The sequence below is a fragment of the Capricornis sumatraensis genome, chromosome 2 (assembly GCF_032405125.1).
Source record: "Capricornis sumatraensis isolate serow.1 chromosome 2, serow.2, whole genome shotgun sequence".
NCBI classification, from domain to species: domain Eukaryota; kingdom Metazoa; phylum Chordata; class Mammalia; order Artiodactyla; family Bovidae; genus Capricornis; species Capricornis sumatraensis.
Genome location: NC_091070.1, coordinates 130655116 through 130680396, shown reverse-complemented (window position 1 = coordinate 130680396; position 25281 = coordinate 130655116). Strand labels below are relative to the sequence as shown.

Here is a 25281-nt window from a genome sequence, read left to right as displayed (position 1 = left end):
TCCTCTCCTCTTTTAGTGGTTTCCTGTCACTTCGATTAAAGGGCTAAATTCTTAATATGGCCTGTGAGCCCCTACGTGGGTTGTTCCTCCCCTTCTTCTCTCCCTTTCTAGATTTGCTCTCACACCACTTCTTGCTTTTCTTGCTCTAGACCCACTGGCATTATTTCAGCACTGGTTAAGAGTATTTCCTTCTAGCACAGGCCCTCATGCGTACTGTTCTCTTAGTTGGGAAAGCTTCTCCACCACTCATTTATTTCATTTAGTCAGTCCCTACTCATTTATTAGCTAAAGTGTCACGTCTTCAAGGACCTTTTCCTCACCAGTCCTCCATCTTGGTCAGGTTCCTTTTGTAGAAGCGTATTTATTTTTTTCAGGATACTTGTTCAGTTTGAATTATACATTCAGTGTCTGTTTCCTTCACTTGACTGCAAGGTCTGTGAGAGCAGGAGTCATGTTTGTTTTAAAAATCATTGTCTGGCTCAATAAGTACTTACTGAAAGAAAGAATGAATGAATGAATATGCGCTGCATATAGTTATGTTTCAAATATAAACGGATATAGAGGAACATACACACTGTTTGTCAAATCTAAGACGCCATTGGTTGAGAGACGCACTACTTTTCTGTACCTCTAAGAAAGAATGCTTGCAATTAAACCATGATTTATCGTAGCTGTCAGTTGTTAACACATATCCTAATTGCAAAGATGTTAACGTGAAAAAACGTACCTCTTAGAATCAGGGAAGTATAATTTAAGTGAGGTTATATTTAATTTGTAATCTGCTTTTTCATTTAGGATATTATGAAATATCTTTCTTACAATGTCAATAAATATACTTCTATCATTTAAAATGTCTGCATAGTATTTAATTGAACAAATTTTGTCCTTTGTGTATGCAAAAGAAGTTCACATTTAAAGTGTTCCTATTCACAATTTAAAAATTTTTCTTTCTATTTTGCTAATGCTTTATTGCGGCTTCCAGTTAAGTATGTCCTACAGACTCAGGGTAATATCCTGCTGTTGTCTAAAATTGTTTTGTGATAGCTAGCAGGCCAGGTTTGGCCTGTAGACTGACCTCTGCTTTATTCTCTTAAAAAATTGTTGAGGACCCCAAACAGCTCTGTTTATATAGCTTATGTCTATAAATATACATTGCGTTAATGATTAAAACTGAAGTTTTTGGGGCGGAGAGATGAGAAACTTGCTTACAAGTTTCTGATTTCATCATTAAATACAGCCATCCTCATATGGAGTACGTGTGCTTGGTCACTCAGTTGTCTGACTCTTTTCTGCCCTGTGGACTGTAGCCCACCAGGCTCCTCTGTCCATGAGATTCTCCAGGGAAGAATAATGGAGTGGGTTGGCATTTTCCTGTTTCAGGGAATCTTCTTGACCCAGGATCGAACCCTTGTTTCTTGTGTCTCCTCTGTTGGCCGATGTATTTTCTATCTGTAGCACCAACTGGGAAGCTCCTAGAGGTGTTCAGTTCAGTTCAGTTCAGTCACTCAGTCATGTCCGACTCTTTGCGACCACACGAACTGCAGCATGCCAGGCCTCCCTGTCCATCACCAACTACCGGAGTCCACCCAAACCTATTTCCATTGAGTCGGTGATGCCATCCAACCATCTCATCCTCTGTCATTCCCTTCTCCTCCTGCCCTCAGTCTTTCCCAGCATCAGGGTCTTTTCCAATGAGTCAGCTCTTCACATCAGATGGCTAAAGTATTGGAGTGTCAGCTTCAACATCAGTCCTTGCAGTGAACACCCAGGACTGATCTCCTTTAGGGTAGACTGGTTGGATCTCCTCACAGTCCAAGGAACTCTCAAGAGTCTTCGCAAACAGTACAGTTCAAAAGCATCAATTTTTCTGTGCTCAGCTTTCTTTATAGTCCAACTCACATCCATACGTGACCACTGGAAAAACCATAGCCTTGACTAGACAGACCTTTGTTGACAAAGTAATGTCTCTGCTTTTTAATATGCTGTCTAGGTTGGTCATAACTTTCCTTCCAAGGAGTAAGCGTCTTTTAATTTCATGGCTGCAGTCACCATCTGCAGTGATTTTGGAGCCCAGAAAAATAAAGTCAGCTGCTGTTTCCATTGTTTCTCCATCTATTTGCCATGAAGTAATGGGACCAGATGCCATCTTAGTTTTCTGAATGTTGAGCTTTAAGCCAACATTTTCACTCCTCTTTCACTTTCATCAAGAGGCTCTTTAGTTCTTCTTCACTTTCTGCCGTAAGGGTGGGGTCATCTGCATATCTGAGGGGTGGGGGGAATGTAAAAAAAAAAACACCTATTATTTTCCTTTCAATTGGTTATGTGAAAGTTGCTCAGCCGTGTCCGACTCTTTGCAACCCCATGGACTATATATAGTTCATGGAATTCTCCAGGCCAGAATATTGGAGTGGGTAGCCTTTCCCTTCTCCAGGGGATCTTCCCAACCCAGGGATCAAACCCAGATCTCCCACATTGCAGGTAGATTCTTTACCAGCTGAGCCGCATGGGAAAGGAGCAGATTGCCTTGTGGGATAGAGAGAATTGTGAAAGTAAAGACAGATGTGGACAATAAAACTGGGAAACTTTTAAAACACAAGAATATACAAGGACATGTCTCGTTAGCCATTGGAGCAATTACATCATCACACATCACTTCTGGAACTCTCTACTTTATACCCGTGAGAAAGAAATAAAAAAGACAAATAACTTCTTAGTACTATTATGAAAATAGTTTATATTTCATAGATTCCTAAATAGATATTGGGGACCCCTCAGTGTTCCCCCGGAGAAGGCAGTGGCACCCCACTCCAGTACTCTTGCCTGGAAAATCCCATGCGCGGAGGAGCCTGGTAGGCTGCAGTCCATGGGGTCGCTGAGAGTCAGACCTGACTGAGCGACTTCACTTTCACTTTTCACTTTCATGCATTGGAGAAGGAAATGGCAACCCACTCCAGTGTTCTTGCCTGGAGAATCCCAGGGACAGGGGAGCCTGGTAGGAGGCCGTCTATGGGGTCGCACAGAATCGGACACGACTGAAGCGACTTAGCAGCAGCTTAGCAGCAGTGTTCCCCAGACCACACTTTGAGAACTGCTAGGCTAGTTCAAAGTAGTTGTTCAATAAATAGTGAATGAATGAGCCTAGTACCTGCCCTTTATTGATATGGGAATAGAGAAACTGAATTAAGTGCTTAATTTTACAGTATGAGAGAGAAGCTCTGGGGCAGTGTAGAGTAGGGACAGTTGACTAGGGACTATTGACTGGAGCTAGAGTTAGAGCTAGAGGTAGCTAAGGAAGAAAGCGACTTACAGAAATTTTTTCCTGATCTTTTGAATCTGATAATGTATCAACAGACATAACCTTGGTAATCCATAAAATAGTTTGTTGAAAACTTTGTTCTGTCCTAGAAATCTCTTTTTTTTGAGCTCTGTATCAGAAGTCTACAGGAAACCAATAAAGGTCACACAGAAAATTTTGAAAACTGAGTTTTCCTTGTAAATAACAGGTATAGTGACAAGAAAGTTACTGAATAAATATTTGGGAATAATATATGTATTTACAGATAAATTTCATTTGTATTGATCAAATAGTTAATTTCTTTGTGGTACCTATCTTTTTTTTTTTTTTGACTAGAGCTAATAATATTTTAGTGTGAAAGTTTTTAATAATTTCCCTTTTCACTCCAAATCAATGTTTTGATGATTTTGACATTTCAGATTCGTTACATTTCACAAACACAAGGCCTGCCAGCTGAATATCTTCTCAGTGCCGGAACAAAAACTACTAGGTTTTTCAACAGAGATCCTAATCTGGGGTACCCGCTATGGAGACTTAAGGTCTGACTTTTATTGTTCTATACTACTCATTCCTGTACTCCTTAATCTCAATTTGAATTCAAAGTTTAGTTATTAAATTGAGGTGAAGGACGGTGGGCAGTGAGAATGTATATTTGCAGGAGGAAATACTTGGAGAAATTATTTCATTGTACTCATATGCCTTATCCTCAGGTTAAAAAAAAAAAAACCACATTAAATTCCAGTACAGTTAGCTGAGATTGTTTTATATATTTGAATCAGCAGCTAAGAAGAGGGTATGGAGAGTAGTGCTCACTTATCATTGAGTGATAGGAAGAACTAGAGTAATTCAGTAGTGGTTTTCTTTTTTTAGTGAATTCTCAGTGAATATGATACACAGCATAATTTTATAACCGCCCATATTAAGACCTTACCTATTTTCTTGAAAACATTGAAATGTGAGTAATTTAATTAGTCCAGTAGTACTCTCTGTTTATGAACCTTTTGAATAGGTAGCATTTGAAATGTTTCATTTGAAAGTAGCGTTTAGAGAAAAATGGCTATGTCTGTCCTTAATTGGCATTCTTCAGGAACTGTGCTACATCATTGGTTGCACATTTATTTTATCACTGTTGAAAGGGAGGCCAGGTATCAAGGTCCCATCTCTACTGGAAGACTTCCTGGTTGTAAATTACTTTCATGTTTGTGACCTCCGGTTGGGAAGATGATGATACTTGTTTCTTTGTAATCTGGCTTTAATTTAGAATAAAATGTGGAAATATCATACGGATGGAATTTTTTAAAAACTATATTTTGTAGACACCTGAAGAACATGAATTGGAAACCGGGATCAAGTCAAAAGAAGCTCGAAAGTACATTTTTAATTGTTTAGATGATATGGCTCAGGTGAGTATGGAATGTTTCAGAAAGTCAGACATTTGTGTATCTCCTTAATCAGAGATACACTTCCATTAGTTATATTAAAGATAGATTCAGTGTTTTTTTTTTTTCATTTTTTACCTAAACACATTAATATTCTTCCATGTATTAAAAGAATGATTGAATCCTAGCGAAGGATATTTTTAGAATTATTTCTCCTTTGCTTTTGCTTAACTAGTCTTGATGCATGTCAGAATTTTGAAATACTATTTATGAAGGTTTCTTTCTTGTCCATTTTCTCTACTGAATAAATAGCTCCTGCATAAAAGCTGCATTTATTTAGGGCTTTTATTCCAAACTCTTGTTTAATCACATACTGTCTCATTTTATCTTTTCAGCAATAGAAACTTGTATTTAAGTAATAACAGTCATTTTTGTTTAACCTCTTTTATACAGATTTTGAATGAAAAGAGTTTATGCATCTTTATTCTACCAATGAACTATACCAAATTGAATATTTTAGTATAAGAGCTTCCATTTGTGAAAAAATTTCATCAGGTGTTTCTCTTGAGATCTCTGTATCTATCTATCTCTACACATATATTTGCATTTATCTATAAAGCATACATTGGTAAAGAATCTGCCTGCCATGCAGGAAACCAGGGTTTGATTCCTGGGTTGGGAAGTTCTTCTGGAGAAGGGAATGGCAATCCACTCCAGTATTCTTGCCTGGAGAATTCCATGGACAGAGAAGCCTGGTGGGCTACAGTCTGTGGGGTCGCAAAGAGTTGGACACAACTGAGCGACTAACACACACACACACACACACACATAAAGCATACATATTAATATTATATATGTATAAATATATATATACAATACAGATGTTAAATGTCAGCGTTAAAGGTTAAGTGATGAACTGTAATATTTCTAAATTTTCCTTGGAAGGTGAACATGTCTACAGACTTAGAGGGAACAGATATGTTGGCAGAGAAGGCAGATCGAAGAGAATATATTGATCTGTTAAAGAAAATGCTAACAATTGATGCAGATAAGAGAATTACTCCTCTGAAAACTCTTAACCACCAGTTTGTGACAATGACTCACCTTCTGGATTTTCCACATAGCAATCAGTGAGTATAGTATGGTCTGGGGCATTTTGCCATGATGTAGTTGTCTGTTGACTTACACTCAACAGGTTCTCTTGTTTTTATCTTACAGCTAAATGGAAGTATCACATGAGCAGTGGGCTTTGGTACTTGCATATTTGGCTCAATGATGGTTTTTCTTCTCATTGAAAAGTCATGAGATTAAAAATTAGATGTGTGTTTTTCCTCTTTATGGTTATAAAAATGCTTGATTCATTTTCTCTGAAAGATGCTTGGTTCATTTTCTCTGAAAGTACTCAGGAGGGAAAAACATTGATCGTATTTATCTTGAGTTATTTGCTATCTTCTTAAATCACAGATTTATTTCATTGACTTTTTAATCTCCTTTTCAGTGTTAAGTCTTGTTTCCAGAACATGGAGATCTGCAAACGGAGGGTCCACATGTATGATACAGTGAGTCAGATTAAGAGTCCCTTCACCACGCATGTTGCTCCAAATACAAGCACAAATCTAACTATGAGCTTCAGCAACCAGCTCAATACAGTGCACAATCAGGTATTCAGTAAATGATTTTGGAAACTCAGAACCTAAGTGGGGTAAAACCTAGTAAGAGTATAGGGTGAGGTAAAGAAACCAGTCTTTGCTTTGATGGTTCCTTCATAAGAAGTTTCAGACTGATAATACCTGCTGGTCATGTGCTAACATAGTCTTAGCATAGTCAAATAAGTGGAACCTGGCTTCTTTAGTTATTATTGCTGTTCATGTACTGACTTCAGACAAATGACTCTCTCTTTGTTAGATAGTTCTCATTACATGTATAAAACGGTGTTTTCAGTAATTTTTTTTTATGCTGTATATTAGATCCTCAGAATTAACTTATCTGATAAACTGAAATCTTGTCCTGCCCACCAACCACTGATCGACTCTTTGTTTCTATGAATTCCATTAATTGAGTGGTTTTGCATTTGTTTGCCAAACAGTGACATTTACTTTTAAGTTTGTTTCTGAAGACATTGTTTCCTAATTTCTTAGCTAGTTCTACCTTTTAAATGGAAGAGCATATGAAATTCTGTGGGATCTCATATCCAGTAGCTTTTTACAAAGAAGGAAGAGGTAGGGATTTATTCATATATCTTCAACTAGAGCAGAACTGTTTTTTATTCTTGGTTTTTTTATTTTCCAATTTTATAGTTGACCTTAAGTTTAGAGATAGGAAGAATTTCTTAAGCAGAGAGTTATTTCAAAGACAGTTAGCATTACATTTTAAAACTTTGTTCCTCGTTTTCTGGATAGATTCTGTGTATGTGAGAATGTCTATACCAATTGTAGTCCTTTTATTTTTAGGCCAGTGTTCTAGCTTCCAGTTCTACTGCAGCAGCTGCTACTCTTTCTCTGGCTAATTCTGATGTCTCCCTGCTAAACTACCAGTCAGCTTTGTACCCATCATCTGCAGCACCCGTTCCTGGTGTCGCCCAGCAGGGTGTTTCCTTGCAGCCTGGAGCTACCCAGATTTGCACTCAGACAGATCCATTCCAGCAAACATTTATAGTGTGTCCACCTGCTTTTCAAAGTAAGTGGGGAAACTCTTGTATTATCTATATCAGACCTACCTGCTTTAGGCAGCTCCTCATTAGGTATCTAGTTGCTTAGTTTTGATCTTTGATAGATTTAAACTCAGTCTCTGATACGAAGATAACTGAAGAAGGCTGACCTTTTTTATACTGGTTACATGTCTAATAATGATACTCTCTGACACATAGGAGTTCAGTTACTGTTTCCTTATTTGAATTGCCCAATACCAGTTTTCTTGTACATTGAGACCTTGTACCAATGTCCTGTATCTGGCATAAACATGTATTTCTCAATGTGCAGAGTATACACATCTTGAAAAAAATTGTTTGAAACAGAACTGCTGTATACTGAATCGTATTTCCTCTATCAATCCATTATAAAAATAAAATTAGTATTCCAAGTGAAAAAGTAATTTCATTCAAAAATGTAAAACTCTTGTTTAAGAATATAGAAATCTCTTGTTATATTCAGAAATAAAGATCATTATTGAACTGAAAAATTCTACAAGCTGAGGTATTTGGGTAGGGAAGGCATTATTAAGATTATCTGCTTCAGCTTATAAATTATATTGTTCCTACAAACGCCTATCAACAGGAACAGAGTAGCTGAAGAAGGGAGCTCTCACCCAATGTGTTAGAATAAGATTTTGATTTTCACATTTCTGTCCTTCCTCATTTTCTCACTGTGGTTCAGTGTTCATTGATCTCATGAACCATTTAAAAAATAATTTTAAAAGTTAAATTATTTTAAGGATATATTCTGACAACATTTGGACTTTCCCATTAGAAAGTTAATGTCTGTGTCCTCTGGGAATAAACCTGAATTCAGGCTACTCACAGGAGTTCACATAGAAGCTAACGCATTTTTATCTTCTTACTTCAGTTACTTATTGACTATGACCCTCTTGTTTGTTTGGTTTCTGACAGAGTCGGAGCAAGCAGAAGGCTTCAAAGAGGGGCTAGGGGAGACTGAGAGATTACCGGGAGGACAGGAGAGCGATAGCGATGTAAACCAGGGAGGAACCGCAGGGAGAGCGGAGGAGCAGATTCAAGATCCGTAAATGCAAATCTAGCCTAATTTACCAAATTACTTTTTGCATATGCTTCATAGTAAATTCTGTACTCTGGGTTATCATATGTTGAGTGATTCTTCTACTTAGCAAATAGCCATCTCCTTCCCCATCACCTTTTCCAAAGTGAGTTTCATTGTAACAGTTTTCAGATGTGGGACTCTTAAGTTTTCTCCTGCTTCTCAGATGATATTTAAGAGATGAGGCAGAAGAACTTTTAGTTCTTTTAGCAAAGAAAAATGTAAACAGAAGAGGTAGAAGGGAAAAGTGGTTTAACTGGTTTTGGTATAATTAGGTAAGTATAGCTTTAGAAAATTTTTTCCTATATAGGAAGCCTAAATAACCTGAGGAGCTAGGTAGAGCAAATTTTAAAATTTCCAAAGGAAAGGGAGTTTTAGAATACAGTGATGACAGTGTTGAAAACTGATATGTATTACTGCATGTCAGATAATGTTCTAAGTGCTTTTACATGTATTAATTCATCCTCACAACCAACCTTTGGAAGTGGGTAATGTCATTATCCCCAGTTTGTAGATGAGAAAATTGATCATGAGTCCCTCATCTGCCCAGTTTTTTTATGACTGGTTAGTGGTAGAACCACAGTTTGAACCCAGGCAGTGGGGTCCGTAGTTTATATAGTGTGTTATTCTTTACTACCTTTCAGTATTTAAACTCAAATAGTGGTAAAGAGTTGTCAGTTGATTTGCCAGCCATAGCCATGTGCTGGTCTCTGCCCAGCAGTCCTCTATTACAGGTTTGCCTTCTTTTGTTTCACCATCGTCTCTTTTATAAGATGCCTATACTTAGAGGAGAGCAGACCCTCATCATTAGATAGTTTTACTCTTCTTTCCATACTTTCATGGTTTTTTGTTTTAATTTAAAGGGCTGTGTTCAAAAACAAAAATAAAACTTTAATCCTTTTAGTTCAGGACTCAGGGAGAGCCTTCCCAAAGTGTTGCCTTTTGTTAATTCTTTGTTTCCACTTGAGGCTTCCCTGGAAAAGCTAGTTTTAAACTATCTTGACTGCTGTGGCTTAGCCTAAATTACTGTAGCAATCTAATACTTAGAGTCACATTTGTGGGTCGGTATATAAATACTACTTTCTGTAGTATTCCAGTTGACCAAAATAGATATACATTTTGCTCCATGGAAACTATTAATCTGTAATTTCGTCCTCTTTTTATTTCATCATCCTAGGACACAAAGCTGAGCTTCTATAGTAAACATTTCTTTCTAAATTTTGTCTCCTCAGTTCCTAACAATTTGTAAGAGGCTATTATAATAATGTAGTTATATTATATATATATATATATATATATATAATAATGTAGTTAAGCCATGGGGATATAGACAAGAATTTTGATGTTACCTAGCTTTCTAATTAAATAACATTGCCTTAGGAAGAATGGCTGGTAATTTTTAAAATCTGGATACCTGGATTTGTTCCCTTTTATTTTTATGTAATTAGCACTTGCCTTGAGAACCCCATGAACAGTATGAAAAGGCAAAAGGATAGGATACTGAAAGAGGAACTCCACAGGTCGGTAGCTGCCCAATAAGCTCCTGGAGATCAGTGGAGAAATAACTCCAAAAAGAATGAAGGGATGGAGCCAAAGCAAAAACAGTACCCAGCTGTGGATGTGACTGGTGATAGAAGCAAGATCTGATGCTGTAAAGAGCAATATTGCATAGGAACCTGGAATGTTAGGTCCATGAATCAAGGCAAATTGGAAGTGGTCAAACAGGAGATGGCAAGAGTGAACGTCGACATTCTAGGAATCAGCAAACTAAAATGGACTGGAATGGGTGAATTTAACTCAGATGACCATTATAGCTACTACTGCAGGCAGGAATCCCTTAGAAGAAATGGAGTAGCCATCATGGTCAACAAAAGAGTCTGAAATGATCTCTGTTCGTCTCCAAGGCAAACCATTCAATATGACAGGAATCCAAGTCTATGCCCCAACAAGTAATGCTGAAGAAGCTGAAGTTGAACAGTTCTGTGAAGACCTCCAAGACCTTTTAGAACTAACACCCAGAAAAGATGTCCTTTTCATTATAGGGGACTGGAATGCAAAAGTAGGAAGTCAAGAAACACCTGGAGTAACAGGCAAATTTGGCCTTGGAATATGGAATGAAGCAGGGAAAAGGCTAATAGAGTTTTGCCAAGAGAACGCACTGGTCATAGCAAACACCCTTTTCCAACAACACAAGAGAAGACTCTACACATGGACATCACCAGATGGTCAACATCGAAATCAGATTGATTATATTCTTTGCAGTCAAAGATGGAAAAGCTCTATACAGTCAGCAAAAACAAGACCGGAAGCTGACTGTGGCTCAGATCATGAGCTCCATATTGCCAAATTCAGACTTAAATTGAAGAAAGCAGGGAAAACCACTAGACCATTCAGGTATGACCTCAATCAAATCCCTTATATTATACAGTGGAAGTGAGAAATAGATTTAAGGGCCTAGATCTGATAGATAGAGTGCCTGATGAACTATGGACTGAGGTTCATGGCATTGTACAGGAGACAGGGATCAAGACCATCCCCATGGAAAAGAAATGCAAAAAAGCAAAATGGCTGTCTGAGGAGGCCTTACAAATAGCTGTGAAAAGAAGAGAAGCAAAAAGCAAAGGAGAAAAAGAAAGATACAAGCATCTGAATGCAGAGTTCCAAAGAATAACAAGAAGAGATAAGAGAGCCTTCCTCAGGGATCAATGCAAAGAAATAGAGGAAAACAACAGAATGGGAAAGACTAGAGATCTCTTTAAGAAAATTAGAGATAACCAAGGGAACATTTCATGCAAAGATGGGCTCGCTCGATAAAGGACAGAAATGGTCTGGACCTAACAGAAGCAGAAGATATTAAGAATAGGTGGCAAGAATACACAGAACTGTACAAAAAAGATCTTCATTACCAAGATAATCACTGTGGTGTGATCACTCACCTAGAGCCAGACATCCTGGAATGTGAAGTCAAGTGGGCCTTAGAAAGCATCACTATGAACAAAGCTAGTGGAGGTGATGGCATTCCAGTTGAGCTATTTCAAATCCTGAAAGATAATTCTGTGAAAGTGCTGCACTCAGTATGCCAGCAAATTTGGAAAATTCAGCAGTGGCCACAGGACTGGAAAAGGTCCATTTTCAATCCCAAAGAAAGGCAATGGCAAAGAATGCTCAAACTACCACACAATTGCACTCATCTCACATGCTAGTAAAGTAATGCTCAAAATTCTCCAAGCCAGGCTTCAGCAATATGTGAACCATGAACTTCCAGGTGTTCAAGCTGGTTTTAGAAAAGGCAGAGGAACCAGAGATCAAATTGCCCACATCCGCTGGATCATGGAAAAAGCAAGAGAGTTCCAGAAAAACATCTATTTCTGCTTTATTGACTATGCCAAAAAGAAACTGTGGAAAATTCTGAAAGAGATGGGAATACCAGACCACCTGACCTGCCTCTTGAGAAACCTATATGCAGGTCAGGAAGCAACAGTTAGAACGGGACATGGAACAACAGACTGGTTCCAAATAGGAAAAGGAGTACATCAAGGCTGTATGTTGTCACCCTGCTTATTTAACTTCTATGCAGAGTACATCATGAGAAATGCTGGGCTAGAGGAAGCACCAGCTGGAATCAAGATTGCCGGGAGAAATATCAATAACCTCAGATATGCAGATGACCCCACCCTTATGTCAGAAAGTGAAGAGGAACTAAAAAGCCTCTTGATGAAAGTGAAAGTGGAGAGTCAGAAAGTTGGCTTAAAGCTGAACATTCAGAAAACAAAGATCATGGAATCTGGTCCCATCACTTCATGGGAAATAGATGGGGAAACAGTGGAAACAGTATCAGACTTTATTTTTCTGGGCTCCAAAATCACTGCAGATGGTGACTGCAGCCATGAAGTTAAAAGACGCTTACTCCTTGGAAGGGAAGTTGTGACGAACCTAGATAGCATATTCAAAAGCAGAGACATTACTTTGCCAACTAAGGTTTGTCTAGTCAAGGCTATGGTTTTTCCAGTGGTCATGTATGGATGTGAGAGTTGGACTGCGAAGAAAGCTGAGCGCCCAAGAATTGATGCTTTTGAATTGTGTTGGAGAAGACTCTTGAGAGTCCCTTGGACTGCAAGGAGATCCAACCTGTCCATTCTGAAGGAGATCAGCCCTGGGATTTCTTTGGAAGTGAACTGAAGTCAGACTCCTTGCGACCCCATGGACTGTAGCCTACCAGGCTCCTCCGTCCCTGGGATTCTCCAAGCAGGAATACTGGAGTGGGTTGCCATTTCCTTCTCCAGGAGATCTTCCCAACCCAGGGATCGAACCTGGGTCTCCTGTATTGCAGGCAGACGCTTTACCATCTGAGCCACCAGGGAAGGAATGATGCTAAAACTGAAACTCCAGTACTTTGGCCACCTCATGCGAAGAGTTGACTCATTGGAAAAGACTCTGATGCTGGGAGGGATTGGGGGCAGGAAGAGAAGGGGATGACAGAGGATGAGATGGCTGGATGGCATCACTGACTCCATGAACGTGAGTCTGAGTGAACTCCAGGAGTTGGTGATGGACAGGGAAGCCTGGCGTGCTGCAGTTCATGGGGTCGCAAAGAGTTGGACACGACTGAACGACTGAACTGAACTGAAACTGAACTGAGCACTGTTTAAAAAGTTATTATTACAGTATTCTAATTCTTATTTTACTAGTCTCTCTTACTTTGTAGATTTCTGGATTATGTTTTCCTAAATGACAATTAGTTACTAAGTTACTTGAACTATGAAATGGAGAATTCCTGGAAGCAACATATTAGAGTTCATGAGTTGTGCTCATTTGATACCTCCATAGTAAGTTTCAGAGAAACTAGTTGGTGATAGCCCAGAAAGTGTCACTGACAGAGTATTCTAATTAAAATGGCTGTATCCTCTCTTTTAACAAAAATGCAAGCTTTAGTCAATTAGAGGCATAATAGAAACTTAAATTCTCTACATAGAAAGCTTTGACAGGATAGATTTAAAAGAAAGCTTTGAAGGTTCTTTTCTCAAGTGTTAGCAAAAGGGGAAACTATCTTGAGCCTCCTTCCCTAGAATGAGATACTCCTATTTGTAGGAAACATTTCTTCAGCTTGTGTGCCCAGAGGATAATGAGTAAAACAGTAATGAGATACGGTCATTGTTTTAAAGGCAACAAAAGAGTCTTCTTAGAAAGCTATTAGTGATAAAAGCAGGTTTCTAAAATAAGTACTGAAAAATATTTCTGTAAACCACAATGTCTACTTTTAAAATACTTTTGTCCTAGGTATAATTCCTTCAGTTCACATAATAGTTAAGGCTAATTTGTGACCTAGGTTATATATTTTTGAGGAGTTGGGTAAAAACATCCCCTTAAAATATTCTAAACAAGAAGGTGACTGAGATAATAAATTATTGAGCTTTTTATAATGTTCCTTATCTAACTAAAAGTTATGAAGTCTTTGCTTTTAATTGATTATATTTTTTTAAATGCTCAAGTTTTTTTCTGTCTTTCGTAGATTAAAAGGTGAATGTAACTTACTAAGCAAAGTTGTTTATTTTTGCCTCTACTGTTAATGGGAGTGGAATGAGTATAATGTTTTAAGCTTTGTTGGATAAAAAAAAATTTTAGAATTTCCTGAAACTAGTCCTCCCCCTATCAAGCATCTTTCTATTGATCTAACCTGAAGGGAATCAAGTCTCCCTTTTCTTAACTTCTCAGACTTTGGTGAAACTCCTTGGTTTGAAGTGTCTAGATTGAAAACCTGGGTGGTTGATTATTTGAACTGAAAAGCTAAAAACCAAAAATCCCCCAAACAGGTAGTACCCCCCAGACCTAGCAAAGCAATATAATTGTGATGTTGCTTTTTACAGCTGGACTACAAGCAACAACAAAACACTCTGGATTCCCTGTGAGGATGGATAATGCAGTGCCAATTGTCCCCCAGGCACCAGCTGCTCAGCCACTACAGATACAGTCGGGGGTTCTCACCCAGGTAGGAGCCAGAGCAGCTTGGACACTCAATAGTGCCGAAGTTCCCTGAAGCACTGTTGAGAATCAGATATTTGGTCCTAGAAAATGAAATTTGCTTTGACCGTAAGATCTTTCTTGGTCATATTCAGTGGACTTAAAATGGAACGTCTATAATGGAATGATGTACTCATTCCTAAAGCTATTGCAGCTCTGCCATGGTCTTCCTTAGACCTGGAGATTTAAATAGCCAGACTTTGAGAAATCATCCCTAGTAAATTTAATTTTGTGGGATGAAGTAAATCTTTTATTTAGATGCTCTTAAAGTACAACATGTAATTTTAACACTTGAATTCTAAACATGAAAGGTTTCCCTTTTGCTCTCTTAGTGTCCCCTTTAGTCTTTGAGAATTTCATCACAGTTGAGAGGTTTGATCATATCAGGATATCTCTTCAAGTAATACATCCCTTCATTCCTTGTGTTTAAGTAGGCTGTAGAAAGTTTTAAAACTTTATACCTGCCATGCAAAATGCGACTAAGGTGATCAAGAAACTCATGAAATGTTCCTGTAAACAACAGATACTGTATTTTAAATTCTGTGTGTAAATGTTTGTGGTTCACGACATATAGCAAATCCTGAAATCCAAAACCCTCATTGTGAGCAGGAAGAGGAGAAATCTTAATACATGCTTTTGTTAACTGAGTTTTTTAGTAACTCAGTTTCCTGATCCTCTGAATCTGGTCCAAGAAGGATTCCTATATATTTTTTTTGCTTTAGGCCATTGACATTTGACCTAGTTGGCCAATGCTGTGCGGAGTTGGAGGGGAATGTTGTGTTTGGTACATGAATTTTAAGTGATGTGAAACTACTGCATATTTTTGGTAATAACTTGAGGGGGGATGAAAACCCTTCTGAATCCAGATAACCTGCCTCGGTGTTTGTTTCACTCACCTGCCTAATCTACATTTCAGGGAAGCTGTACACCACTAATGGTAGCAACTCTCCACCCTCAAGTAGCCACCATCACACCGCAGTATGCGGTGCCCTTTACTCTGAGCTGCGCAGCCGGCCGGCCGGCGCTGGTTGAACAGACTGCCGCTGTACTGGTAATTCCCCTCACTTGATTGTGTTACTAACGGAGTTTCTTTGGTTTCTTTCTTTTTAATTTTTCCTGTTTGTTTCTGTTCTGTTTTTTTCTGGTTTTCTCATTTTTCCAAAAACATGTTTTTAACTGAGTCTTTGCAGAGGGCATGGAAGCATGTGCCATCTTGTGGCTGTGTTCTTGCTGCATCTTTAATGTCTCGTTGTTTTCCTCCCTGACATTTGCTGAAGCGCTCACTGTTTGACTCTGGTGTTCAGTGTGACTCCGGAAGAGTCAGATCCTTTGGTTCTTCTTTGCCAGCCTAGTGTGATGAAAGCTCTTGGTGTAGCCTCAGAAGAGCTTCAGCACTGCTGTCTGTTCTCTGCCCTATCTTTTACCTTCTGAACCTTAAGAATGAAGGAGGTGGCCTTTAGTTTGGCTCTGCTACAGGTACCTGGATGGCCAAAATTCGAACTCTTTGGCAAGTTAGCTTCCTTCCTTTACCTACTGTTTCAAGCTTCTAAACATTTTGTGCATTAGAAATGTTTAAAATTCTCGTAATTTATTCATTAGTTGGTATTAACTTTCCCTCCATGAACCTATGAAGATGACTCTTTGCCACTCATGATCAGTGGCAGCTTATATCTTCCATTTAAACATGTTCCCCTTAGAGCCTTTTTAGATCATATTTCATTTGTTGGTTGAAATCAAAAGTGAACTCATTTATAGGGAAATAAATGATTTTACAAGTAGGTCTTTATACCAAGGTGAAAATATGATTGAAAAACTTTATGTAAGAATAATATCTTTGTTATCAAAAGTCATGGAGAAAAGTTATTAAATACAGCATCAAATGTAGTAGTATGGGTCTTAGAAATTAGTTCTATCTCAGATAGAACTTTGAGGTATATTTCAACATTTGGAACCCTAACAGTGATTTTTGGATGTGTGTTGGTTTTTGGGGGGAGTTAGAATTATTTATTTGACGTCCAGCATTTAATTATTTAAAAATTAAAATCAGATAAGCATTTGAAAACCTATTTGATACTGTTGAATCCTGATATTTCCCCATCTTTCAAAGTGGCTTTAAATTTCTTTTGTTGTTTCTCAAGGACTCATGTGAGTGAAAAACACTTTCAGAATACATATTTTGGTTGCTGGGGTTTGTTTAGTTTCCAGTTTAAAAGTCTGTCACTGCCAAAATAATTCCATCATAAGCATAAATGCTGAGTATAAGGGAGTCAGATGAATTTCCCACTTGGAGTGATCCAAGCTACTGGTTTTAACTTGCACACCTCTAGTTTCGAGGTTGGGAATGGTAGTTGACACTTCTCCTTTGCTGCTTCTCTTAAGTTTGCACTAGTCATTTGCTACGCTTTGCATATTTTTGCTCTTCCTCTGTCAAAACAGTTCGTCGCTTGGAACGCCAGATTTCTGCCTCACGTTGAAATGTTATTTCTTGCTCTGTATTAAACTACATGCTTTGTCTTGTGCAGGTGTTGGCTTATGGAAAGACGCATGGTGTAACTTAACACACTTCTCTTATTTTCTGTTTTGTTTTGTTTTGAATTCTGCTTATGGTAGCAGACATGTTTGCAGTTTCTCTGATTTGAAGGCTTCTTGTTTGGAACCGGTATTTATAACAAGTGGATCTGTTACTTGCAGAAATATTTTTAAAACAGTGTGTTGATGGCCTTGCAGTTTGAAATTCAAGAAACAGAACAATATGTACTCAGGCATTGTAGGTGACTCTACTGTAGAATTCAGGTTTAAAAAGCAGACTTTCAAATCTGTTCCCTTTTTTTAAGGAAATGCCACAATTTTCATAAGAAGTACAGAAAACATAGTTGTTGATATCTATTGCAAGTGGCATGGCTTGTTAAAAGCTACAAATAATGTATTTTGTTTCAGTGATTAGTTTTTATGTTGAGTTATGTTCTTACAATTTACACATATTTTAGGAAACTACCAAATACAAAATATGGTACACTGCATCTATTTGTTAAATATTTTTTATTGCCTTTAAAAAGTTCTGTCACATGACTATAAATGATGTTAGTTTTCTCTTGCTGGCATAAGCTTGTTTGCCAAAGGATTTTGGCCTTTGGTCATCCACATCTGGCTCCATTTTCCGAGTACTACAGTTTTAAAAAGGAACAATTCTTCTCTTTGTTTTATGGGTCGAATTGACCTGATGTCTTTTATCTGATTGGCACTCACATTTTTAAATTCTTATTTTTAATCTCAAGGGAGTTGTCTTAACTCTTTCTAGGGACAGTTTTAGACCCTTTGCAAAAATATTACTTTAGCATTTAACAGGAGCTTACCTCTTTACTCTACAGTGCAGTAGAAACTCTTAACCACAGGGATCTGCCTTTCTTTAATACCCTGGTGGTCAGGTTATGGAGGTGGCCAAGAGAAAGCAGTGCATTCTTTTTCCCTGTGTATGAGACTTGTAACCTTGAGCCCCTCTGACCTTCCTTTTTTAATCTCTGCAAGTTAACAATCTACAAGGAACTTCTTTTAAGATATGAATTTTTCTTTCATCTAAAAAAAAAAGAAAAAGCCAAGAATGAGTCAAGTCTGGATCTTTTTGTGTTTCCTTACAGCAGGCTTGGCCTGGAGGAACCCAACAAATTCTCCTGCCTTCCACTTGGCAACAGTTGCCTGGGGTAGCTCTACACAACTCTGTCCAGCCCACTGCAGTGATCCCAGAGGCCATGGGCAGCGGCCAGCAGCTCACAGACTGGAGGCAAGTGCCCTGTGTTCCTTTCTGGGAGATTTACAAGGGCAGATCCCTTAGGGAAGGGGCACTTTAAGATTTGGTGAGACAGGAAGAAAATAAAGGAAAGATTTATCTCTGTGAAACCCTTGAAGAAAAGAATCCATATCAGGCTAGGAGATGGAGTTACAAGAAAACTTCGAATACAGGGAAACAGTAGGTTTTAAGTTCAGGAATTGATTTCTTCAGATTTAAAGGAAGTCTTATACAATTAGAAACCATACAGTGAAAACCCCCAAAGCTTTATAATCCAGGTGCCCAGCCTGAAATAAAAACTGTTTATTTGGTTGTTTTCATTGCTTTTCGTACCTGTCTGGTCCTGATTTCTGAGTGTTTGCGGCATTCACGCTTCTCTTCCTGTCGCTGCAGGAGTGCCCACTCTCATGGCAACCAGTACAGCACTATCATGCAGCAGCCATCCTTGCTGACGAACCACGTGACTTTGGCCACTGCTCAGCCCCTTAATGTTGGCGTTGCCCATGTTGTCAGACAACAACAATCCAGTTCCCTCCCTTCAAAGAAGAATAAGCAGTCTGCTCCAGTCTCTTCTAAGTAAGTCTCTGTTAGGGCTGATAGTTAAACTGCCAGTTTGAGAGAGATGTTGCCTGGCATTTAGAGTGTGGAGTATAGACACTTTTGGTATGAAGCAGCAAGAAGCTGCCAAATGGGAAAGAGCTAACCTTTGGGCATGCTCACAGAACAGGGTGCCCTGGTTACACTAATCATTTCTTTCTGCTGCTACTTTGAATCCAGCTTGATTTTGGCTGATGTTTTATTTTTTTGCCCACTTTACACAGTGAAATTTAACCACAGGGTGAAAAGGCATACAAAAATGAAAATCTGTATTCTAATTTTGGTGTTCTTGCCCCTGGACACTCTGGCTAGAGCAGTTAATTTAGAACTTTCATAGTTAAATACATTGGCTTAATGATTTGGTAAAAAGAAATCAGAGTTCTGGGGTAAAGTTATCTATTATAGTTTGGGGGACCAAGCCTGAATGATCTTTCTTAACGACTTTTTGTTGCAGGTCCTCTCTGGATGTTCTGCCATCTCAAGTCTATTCTCTGGTTGGGAGCAGCCCCCTCCGTACCACATCTTCCTATAATTCCCTAGTTCCTGTTCAGGATCAGCATCAGCCAATCATCATTCCAGATACTCCCAGCCCTGCTGTGAGTGTCATCACCATCCGCAGCGACACTGATGAGGAAGAGGACAACAAATACAAACCCAATAGGTAAGACAGGTGACAGTTCCCCTGGCTCTGTGGCTCCTGCTCTTGGTCTTAGTCTATTGGCTTCAGACTAGTGGCTGTGAAAGGAAAGACTGAAAAGGGCTATTTTGGAAGCATGGCCTTTCGTGAGTGAGCCAGAGCACTGAAGTTTCCATCACTGAACATTGTCAGGTTTTCTTTAATATTATGTTCATCAGTTAAGTCATTCGTTCAGATACATTTGATGGTTACTCAGGCTACTCTGGCTTAGAATCCACATTATATACTACAGACATGATCCCCTGGTTTTAAGGAACTTCAGAGTCTGAAAACAGATACTGTAACAGAAGCATATAAACAACAGTTGATTGGAACAAGTTGGAAGATATGAGATTATTTGAAATTCGTGTAAGTTTTTATGTAAACAGACCTCTTTGGAAAAGGTAGAGCTTTAAGTAGGGCTGCCGCCTTTCCCCCGACTGCTACATGATCATTCAGCTTAAGAGTTTAAGTACCAGATTGTTTCCTTTTATCCCAACACCTTAATCCAAGTTTAATTGAGCAGTGAACCAGGAGAGAGTGGATACATTTAAGGACTGTGATACACACCTCTCTTGGTCTGATCATAGTCAGTTGCCTTGATTGTTCTGTGTTCTTTTTCATTGGGTTTTTGGTGTTTGGCATATAGAAGAGGTGATAACTAAGTTTTGAGAGTGGTCATTGAACTGATTTGGGAAAGAAAAAAGTAAATTTTCCACTGAGGAACATAATAATGACAAAAACTATATAACCGGCAGGATTGCTTTGACTGGAGCAAAGCCTATTTAAAATGAAGGAAAAAGTAAAAGTAGTAAGGTAGGGATCAGTTTGTGAAGAAACTTTTTTAGAAAACACCTATAGTGAAAAGTTTAGTTAGATAGAGTAAGGAACTGCTTATAGTCTAGCTGCTTCAGTCGTGTCCGACTCTGTGTGACCTCATGGAGGGCAGCCCACCAGGCTCCCCTGTCCCTTGGATTCTCCAAGAAAGAACACTGGAGTGGGTTGCCATTTCCTTCTCCAGTGCATGAAAGTAAAAGGTGAAAGTGAAGTCGCTCAGTCGTGTCCGACTCTTAGTGACCCCATAGACTGCACCCTACCAGGTGCCTCCGTCCATGGATTTTCCAGGCAGGAGTACTGGAGTGGGGTGCCATTGCCTTATAGCAGGGTGATATGAAAAAAAAGTGGTGTTTGAAGAATACTGTTGAAATTACTGTGAATAGGAATGGCTAAGAGACAACATAGAATAGTTGTTAAAAGTGTGTACTTTGGAGTCACTCTGTCCTGAATCTGAATCCTGTCTTCACCACATACCACTTGTGTGACTGCAATCAAGTTTCTTAATCTCCCTCTGCCTCAGTTTCCTTCTCTGCAAAACACGGATCAAGTACCTGCTTCCTGAAAGTGTTGTGAGGATTCAGTGAGATACATGTAGAGTGTAAGAATAGTGCTTGATGCATAAAAAGTACTCAGAAATTTGTTGCCACTACTGTTAATTATTACTATCACAATGATTATCATCATTGCTGTTACGGGAGGACTGGAGACTAGCAAAGAAATATTGCTATAAGAAGGTTGAATTTTCATGTATTTTTCTTCTCCTCAGCTCTGGCCTGAAGGCAAGGTCTAATGTCATCAGTTACGTCACTGTCAATGATTCTCCAGACTCTGACTCTTCCTTGAGCAGCCCGTACTCCACTGAGACCCTGAGTGCTCTCCGGGGCAATAGTGGGCCCCTTCCGGAGGGGCCTGGCAGAGTCGTGGGAGAGGGTCCTGGCACCCGCACCATCATTGTACCTCCACTGAAAACTCAGCTTGGTGACTGCACTGTAGCAACCCAGGCCTCAGGTGAGTATTGTCATAGCTGGAATTGAATTCTCCTTTAATGTGTGTATCCTTAGTACACACATCCCTGTTCGATCCCTGGGTCCGGAAGATCCCCTGGAGAGGGAAATGGCAACCCACTCCAGTATGCTGCCTGGGAAATCCCAGGGACAGAAGTCCATAGGACACGACTGAACTAAACAACAACTACAACTTGTGCCAGTGGTACAGTCTCGTGGTATAGATTTTCCTAAAAGTTACCTAATTTAGGAATCAGCTCCTTGTAATGGGAAATTATTTTTTGCCATCAATTTTTATCTCCTTGTGTTCATTTTGCTTGGATTAATATAAAAATGAGCTTGTAGTCTCAGAAATGTACTTACTGTTGATGGAAGAAGGTAGATAAGACATGTGTTGGGTGGCATGGAGAATTAGCAGGCAGTTTTTGGTGGGGTTTTTTGCCACAGGTGATTCAAATTTGACAGTCCTGAAATAGGGTAATATTGAATACTGATAATATTAAAAATGATTACAAAAGCTGTTTTGGAAAGCAGTAGGTACTTTAGATCTTTTCTTACCCAATGGCATAGCAGTGATGCTTTTATGGGTTGTATTATCAACCGAATTACCTCCATCTTTGTTTGTTCTGTGAGATGCTGGGGTTAGGCTTCCTGGTTTAGTTATTGGGTAATGAAATGCAAACTGTAATAACAAACCCCAGTTTTCCTGGCTTAACATGATAGAAATTTTCTCCTTATTCACATGAGTTCCCAGTGCTCCTGGTTGGTAGGCCTGCAGAAAGTTAGGGATCAGAGCCTTGGAATCCTCAGTATCCAGTCGGAAGGAAGAAGGAAGTATAGAGCAGGCACACACAGTTGTAACCTCTTCAGCCCCGGAAATAGTGAAAACTCATCACATGGCCCCACCTAGAAGCAAGGGGGCCCAGAAAACAGTCCTTGTCTAGGCAGCTCTTTTTCAGTGGCAACTTTATACTCTCTTTACAGAGAGGCTTGTGAATTTTTGGCATCAATATAGCCATCCCTTCCATACTTTTATAACTTTGTATTTTACTGTGAATTATAATACTACCAGAGACATAAGCAGGGTTCTAGTTTGAGGGTGGTTCTTCTCCTCAGAAATAGCTGTCCACTGCAGACAGGGCAAAACTTTCTGATGCCAAGCTGTGCTAAGTTGCTTCAGTCATGTCTGACTCTGCAGCCCTATGGACTATAGCCCACCAGGCTCCTCTATCCATGGAATTCTCCAGGCAAGAATACTGGAGTTGCTTGCCATTTCCTCCTCCAAGGGGTCTTTCCGACCCAGGGATCGAACCTAGGACTCCTGCATTGGCAAGCGTATTCTTTACCACTAAGCCACTGGGGAATCCCTGAGCAGCATTACTAGGAGCTCTGTCCTGTACTGGGTCCAAAGAAAATAGGATGCTCCACCAGTCGCTGAATATATGCTCCAGTTTTCCTCATGAGACCACAGAAGGAAGCAAAATTTTGAAAACTGATCATGCTTATATTCAGCTGTAGTTTCTTAGAATTTTAAGACAGTGAATGCCCAACAAGATACAATCTTGTCTTCCTTTAAACCCCTTTGACACCTTAATGTTCTGAAGTATTACCAGTATCTTACTCAGTTTCACATTGTCATTTCTGTTCTTGTTTAATTCCTTCATACCTAAAACCCTAGGCTTCTTGGGAGCAGGGTCTGTTCTTCCTTGCGTTTATATTTCTAATAGCACCTTAACACGTTACTGGAGATCAGATACCATTCACTGAAGTGACCCTTCTAAGGACCCTCTTGGAGCTCTATAGGAAGACAAAAAGGGATAACATAGTTTTTGTTCCTCTGGTGTAAATATAATTGAGGAAATAAGATACACATGAAACCTTAACTCTTGCAAACCTCATACAGATTAATGTGCTGGCATGTGAGGTTTAGCTCAGTGATACTGAGCCCATGTCTGCTCATAACTAAGGCCTGACTGACCCTTTTTTTAGGTCTCCTGAGTAGTAAGACCAAGCCAGTGGCTTCAGTGAGTGGGCAGTCATCTGGATGCTGTATCACCCCCACAGGGTACCGAGCTCAACGTGGGGGGACCAGCGCAGCGCAGCCACTCAACCTTAGCCAGGTAAGCGCTAGGGGCTGCTGCTTTCTGTTTGGGACCCCCCCTATTGTTGCTTTCTGGAGAAACCCGCTTCTGGCTGGATTGCTGAATAAAGCCAAATGAAGCACCTTTTGTGTTAGACAGCTTGGTGTTCATGGCCCGCATCGCATCTGCATGTGCCGTGTCTCTTTATTCCTTCTGTGAGTGTGTTCAGAGTATACGGTCCAGGTTTCCCGTCAGGCCTTCCGAGTCTGTCCTGGATAATTAGAGAAATGCCTGGAATTTAGAAAGCACCAGGGATGCTTTAGTCCATGCCTAGCTCTGCACCACCACCAGCGCTGAGACCAGATTCTCTCCTTTTATCTCCTGGGTCATAAATCACTTGAGCCTCATTCTGTTTACTTGAAGCAAGGGACAGTGAAAAGCTGTCTATACACTTAATCTCCTGGTTCTAGTCTTACATGTTGCTCGAGTCTGGGATTTGGGGCTCTTTTCCCCGCATCTGATCTTCTAATGGGTGGGGAGGGTCCCTACTCTATTTGTGTTCACTTTTTCCTCAGCTAAAATTCTGGTGCTTGTATGAAAGCTATTAGCAGTGAGAAAGTGTAACTGAGTGTGTAACTGTGGGTTTGTGTGCACACTGTGTGTGTGTGTGAGAGAGAGAGCACATGCAGGTGCAGATGTACGTTCGAGTTAGTGCATGTGTTTTAGGCACCACAGTTCAAGAGGGATGTGAAGAACTTAGAGGAGAACAAAAGAAACATTGGCAAGGAAGAGAGGTTAGGGAAGATTCAAAGTCACTGACGCCAGAATAGGGTGAGTTGAGTTGACAGTTACTTGCTTGTAGGAGTGGGTAACCCCTGTGAACTCTTTTTTTCCCCCTTTCCTCTGTGATACTGGAGAGCAAACTGCTGCTGTTTGGGCTGGGTTAGGATCTGTTCTGCCAGGAGGCAGAGGGATGGATGGCTGCCTTCTGACAGCATTGTCAGTCTGGGAGTTCTGTGCTCTGGCAGCCCAGAAGCAGTTTACGTTAGAACCTCAACTCTCAAAATTGGCCATTAGTGACCTCAAGATTCCTCACTCCCTTCTTCCTCCTTCCAGAACCAGCAGTCATCATCAGCTCCAACCTCGCAGGAGAGAAGCAGCAACCCTGCCCCCCGCAGGCAGCAGGCATTTGTGGCCCCGCTCTCCCAAGCCCCCTACGCCTTCCAGCATGGCAGCCCACTACACTCGACGGGGCACCCCCACCTGGCCCCAGCCCCTGCTCACCTGCCAAGCCAGCCTCATCTGTATACGTATGCTGCCCCCACCTCTGCGGCTGCATTGGGCTCCACCACCTCCATTGCTCATCTCTTCTCCCCGCAGGGCTCCTCAAGGCACGCTGCAGCCTATGCCACCCATCCGAGCACTCTGGTGCACCAGGTCCCTGTCAGTGTTGGGCCCAGTCTCCTCACTTCTGCCAGCGTGGCCCCTGCTCAGTACCAACACCAGTTTGCCACCCAGTCTTACATTGGGTCTTCCCGAGGCTCAACCATTTACACTGGATACCCACTGAGTCCTACCAAGATCAGCCAGTATTCTTACTTGTAGTTGGTGAGCATAAGGGAGGGGAGGGGTGAGAGTCTTAATGGGCTGTCATGAGCCCCTCCCTTACCCTCTCCTGAAACTCTGTAGCCAGCAACTTGCTCCACAGGGGCCCACTGAAGCAGAAGGCTTTTCTCTGGGGACCCTGTCTCAGTATTGACTGCATTGTTGTAGTCTCCCAAAGTCTGCCCTGTTTTTTAATTCTTTATTTTTGTGACAGCATTTTTGGTATTTGGAAGAGTTC

The 25281-nt window shown here is 40.1% G+C and overlaps 1 protein-coding gene across 2 annotated transcripts in view; it reads left to right on the top strand.

Annotated features, from left to right (window-relative positions):
- Window positions 1-25281, top strand: part of HIPK1 (homeodomain interacting protein kinase 1) — a 51932-nt gene extending 26651 nt beyond the window's left edge. For both annotated transcript variants that reach the window (XM_068963680.1, XM_068963681.1), the window contains 13 exons: window positions 3715-3834; window positions 4612-4698; window positions 5620-5804; window positions 6173-6335; window positions 7125-7350; window positions 14306-14427; window positions 15376-15510; window positions 18095-18237; window positions 18637-18819; window positions 19295-19501; window positions 21120-21361; window positions 23347-23477; window positions 24555-25281. In XM_068963680.1, the coding sequence (XP_068819781.1) occupies window positions 3715-3834; window positions 4612-4698; window positions 5620-5804; window positions 6173-6335; window positions 7125-7350; window positions 14306-14427; window positions 15376-15510; window positions 18095-18237; window positions 18637-18819; window positions 19295-19501; window positions 21120-21361; window positions 23347-23477; window positions 24555-25043 (2433 nt within the window). In that variant the 3' untranslated portion in view covers window positions 25044-25281. The remainder of the gene's footprint in view (window positions 1-3714; window positions 3835-4611; window positions 4699-5619; window positions 5805-6172; window positions 6336-7124; window positions 7351-14305; window positions 14428-15375; window positions 15511-18094; window positions 18238-18636; window positions 18820-19294; window positions 19502-21119; window positions 21362-23346; window positions 23478-24554) is intronic.